A 3,446-nucleotide genomic window follows, 5' to 3' on the forward strand; every position below is an offset into this window, starting at 1 on the left:
TTACCATATCAATTTGTTTCTTGTGATCATTAGGAGAACTTTCGGGAGTGTCATGTTTTGGAGAAGTTAAATCTGGAATTATACTTTTATTTTGAATATTATTTACCATATCAACTTGTTTCTTGTGATTATTAGGAAGACTTCCAAGAGAATTATGTTTTGGAGAAGTTAAAACTGGCACTATTCCTTTATTTTGAATATTATTTACCTAATATATTTTAATATAATTTACTATTTGATAATATTTAATAAGCTAGAATGCAATAATAAATAATACCATATTAACTTCTTTCTTGTGATCATTAGATGAACTTCCGGGAGTGTTGTGTTTTGGAGAAGTAAAATCTGACAATGTTATTTTTTTATTTTGAGTATTATTTACCTAAAATATTTTAACATAATTTATTGTTTTGAAAAGTTTAAAAAAACCTAACAACTTATTATAACTATGATATATACCATATCAATTGTTTTCTTGTAATTATTAGGTGAACTTCCAGCATAATTGTATTTTGGAGAAGTTACTTCTGGCGATATTATTAATTCATTTTGAGTATTTTGCTAAACATTTAAAATAAAATAAAATAATAACTAACAAGTTATCAATTATTTATTTATTATATTTAGTTAAATACCATTGTAATTTCATTCTTGTAATCATTCGTTGAATTTTCAGAAAAATCTTGTTTTGGAATAATTATATCTGATGTTACCATTATTTCATTTGGAGAATTAGTCACAGATCTTAATTTTTTATTTTGTTCTTGAGAGTATGTATTTGAATCGAGAATTTTGCAATGTAAACTAGATTCTGTAGAATCTGTAGTGTTTTGTTGAGTATAATTTGTCTTGAACAACTGATCAACTGTTTTTTTATTACATTTTGATGATTCACTATTGATGTATTTTAATCTTTTTTGAAACCATAAAAATAATTAAGTAATTTTTAATAACCATTGTAAAATTCTTGGTAGACATAAAAATCTTAAACTAAAAATAGAAAACTAAACGCTCTTATTGACTCTAAAGAAAAATCGCCCACATACAAATTATATAAAAAAACACTAACAATTTAAAATTTTAAAATCTTTTGTTTACTTGATTTTAAAAATTTAGATCAAGGAGTACTGAAATTTCAATATTCATTTAAAACAATTGTGTAAACATTGATGTTTATACTAAAAATACTTAAAAATGAGATATCAATCTTTGCATTAATATTTTTTAACGTTTTTCTTAAGAATAGACACAACAAAATAACTTACTTAAAATCAAGCCATGATACAATATTTTCCATGTATGTTGCAAATTCATAATGTCTATAATTTAATTTTGTTTCATGATGATAACACTCAGTTTTCAATACGCAGTCTAAATGAGGAATCTTCATTACTTTGTCGCTGAAATTATGTGAAAAATATCAATGATATAGATCTGTTGTAATAAAAACAGTGATATATTTTGGAGAATATTTTTTTATTAATATCCTGGTTTAAACACAAGTCTGCCTTAATTTTTCAGAATAACATACTACTGGTTTTCAATCTTTAAATTTAAATTTACATAACTGTTTGAAATTTGAATGCTTTATAGAAACTAACAATTTAACTTAATTTAACTTTTAAAATAACAATATAATTTATACTAATTGAATATCAAAAAATTTAATGAAGGAAACAAAAACAGTGAGATAGGTACTATAAATAAAATAACATTTTATTTTACAGAAGTTCAACATATTAGTATATTATATAATAAAATAGATTAAAGCTTACCAATAAAATGCTCCAAATGCATATAAGAAATCATCTCTGATATATTTATCATAATTATTCTTTAAATATCCAGAATTATATAAATAAATTTCACTCTCACGCGATGTTTTAGTTCTTTTCATACATAGACTTTTATTATTATTTGTTGACTCTAACTTGGCCTATAAAAAGAGAAGACATTTTATGTTAAATATGAGTATGTAATCTATGTTACAAACAAGACTGGCACAGTGAACACTGTAAAGCGAAGTTCACAGCTATGTAGTCTGGTAGTTCGTCATGCCCACAGATATGTATATATAACTGTGGTCATGCCGCACTTAAAAGTTGAACTCAATCTAATTCATGGTAGATCATGGTTAGTAAATGATACCAACGTCCTATCAAAATATGATTAAAGAACCTAATATGACAGACATAGCTGTAAAGATGGCTTGACTTGTAAATTATTCAGCAACAGATGCTATGATCATTTAGAAATGTGATAACAAGTATCAAATTCACGAGAAAAAATAAATAAAAATAAATATGTAGATTGACGATGAATCTGTAACTATAATTTATGTGCCATTGCAATTTTCCGTCATTATTAGTGATTGGGAATACACTAAACATCATTGCAACATGAACTAAGAATAGTTACAAACTTACACTACACTCTGTAGGCTGTCCATTAACCGCTGATCCAGGTTCTTCATTAAGTGCAAACTCCATTACACTACTGACACTAGCCACGTTAAGATAAAGTGTTGGACGCGTTGAACATAAAGATGAACCATGCAATAATCGTAGTAGCCTGTAAAATATGAAATCCGAAGTTTAAGACTATTTAAGAATTTATCATTTCATCTAACTCACGAGTGAACAGAAAACAGTGTCTCCGAAGCAACAGGAGGTGTCAGGAATACAAGAATTCATGAAGTTGAAACAACGGATAAATTTAAATACCGCGATTTTTAGTTTGATACAGTTGATATGATAACAATAGTGATACCATAAATAGATAAAACTTTCAACATTCTATAGTCTATACCAACAACCAAGGTAGATTTACAGAATACTAGGTTAATAATGAATTACAGTACTATCCAGATTCCAGGGGAATATTTAATATTTATGGGGATAAGACTGAGTGCCGAGTTACAACTTATAGCACCTTTCCCCCAAATATCAAGAAAATCTAAAAATTATTTCCATGGTCTATAAAAGTCGATGATCTTAAATTACATTTTATTGATTTTCGTGTCTTTATTTTATTACCATATTTTATCGCTTCGTACTCATGGACAACATTTTACCAAGGGAGAACGAATACTGGGAATCAGACAGTAGACACCAATTATTATTATAAACCCATTGAAAACGATCGCCCAGTGGTAGAGGCTAGACTGGCCAGAAAGGCAGTCACGCACTTTCCTGAAAATAAATTATCAATTAATACTAATATAATATATTATTTCACTTACCTACATTGTACATTTAACATTGTCTCATACTCTCATTCATATTGTCTCAATAATTACCTTGGTGTTGGCTGTGAGTATTTATCAGTTTATACAGAACTATAAGTTCACTTATTCTTTGTGTCATATATTTTATATATTTAATAACATAAGTATGTGTAATAGCACCAAGTACACTGAAATATTTTGTAGCTATTTGTAACTCTAT

The 3,446-nt window shown here is 26.9% G+C and overlaps 1 protein-coding gene across 3 annotated transcripts in view; it reads right to left on the reverse strand.

The window, feature by feature from the left end:
- LOC112601384 (BRCA1-associated RING domain protein 1-like) overlaps positions 1-2,726 on the reverse strand; it is a 9,304-nt gene extending 6,578 nt beyond the window's left edge. Inside the window, exons 1-8 of one of the 3 annotated variants that reach the window (XM_025348995.1) lie at positions 2,634-2,726; positions 2,427-2,571; positions 1,776-1,936; positions 1,266-1,400; positions 636-912; positions 460-561; positions 278-382; positions 107-208 (exon numbers count right to left, since the gene is read on the reverse strand). In XM_025348995.1, coding sequence (XP_025204780.1) covers positions 107-208; positions 278-382; positions 460-561; positions 636-912; positions 1,266-1,400; positions 1,776-1,936; positions 2,427-2,489 — 945 coding nt within the window. In that variant the 5' untranslated portion in view covers positions 2,490-2,571; positions 2,634-2,726. Of the gene's footprint in view, positions 209-277; positions 383-459; positions 562-635; positions 913-1,265; positions 1,401-1,775; positions 1,937-2,426; positions 2,572-2,633 lie in introns of all 3 variants that reach the window. The other 2 variants (XM_025348994.1, XM_025348993.1) reach the window with 2 other exon arrangements.
- Between the last annotated feature and the right edge of the window lie 720 nt (positions 2,727-3,446).

The sequence above is a fragment of the Melanaphis sacchari genome, unplaced genomic scaffold, assembly GCF_002803265.2.
Source record: "Melanaphis sacchari strain LSU unplaced genomic scaffold, SCAv2.0 Contig77_pilon_pilon, whole genome shotgun sequence".
NCBI classification, from domain to species: domain Eukaryota; kingdom Metazoa; phylum Arthropoda; class Insecta; order Hemiptera; family Aphididae; genus Melanaphis; species Melanaphis sacchari.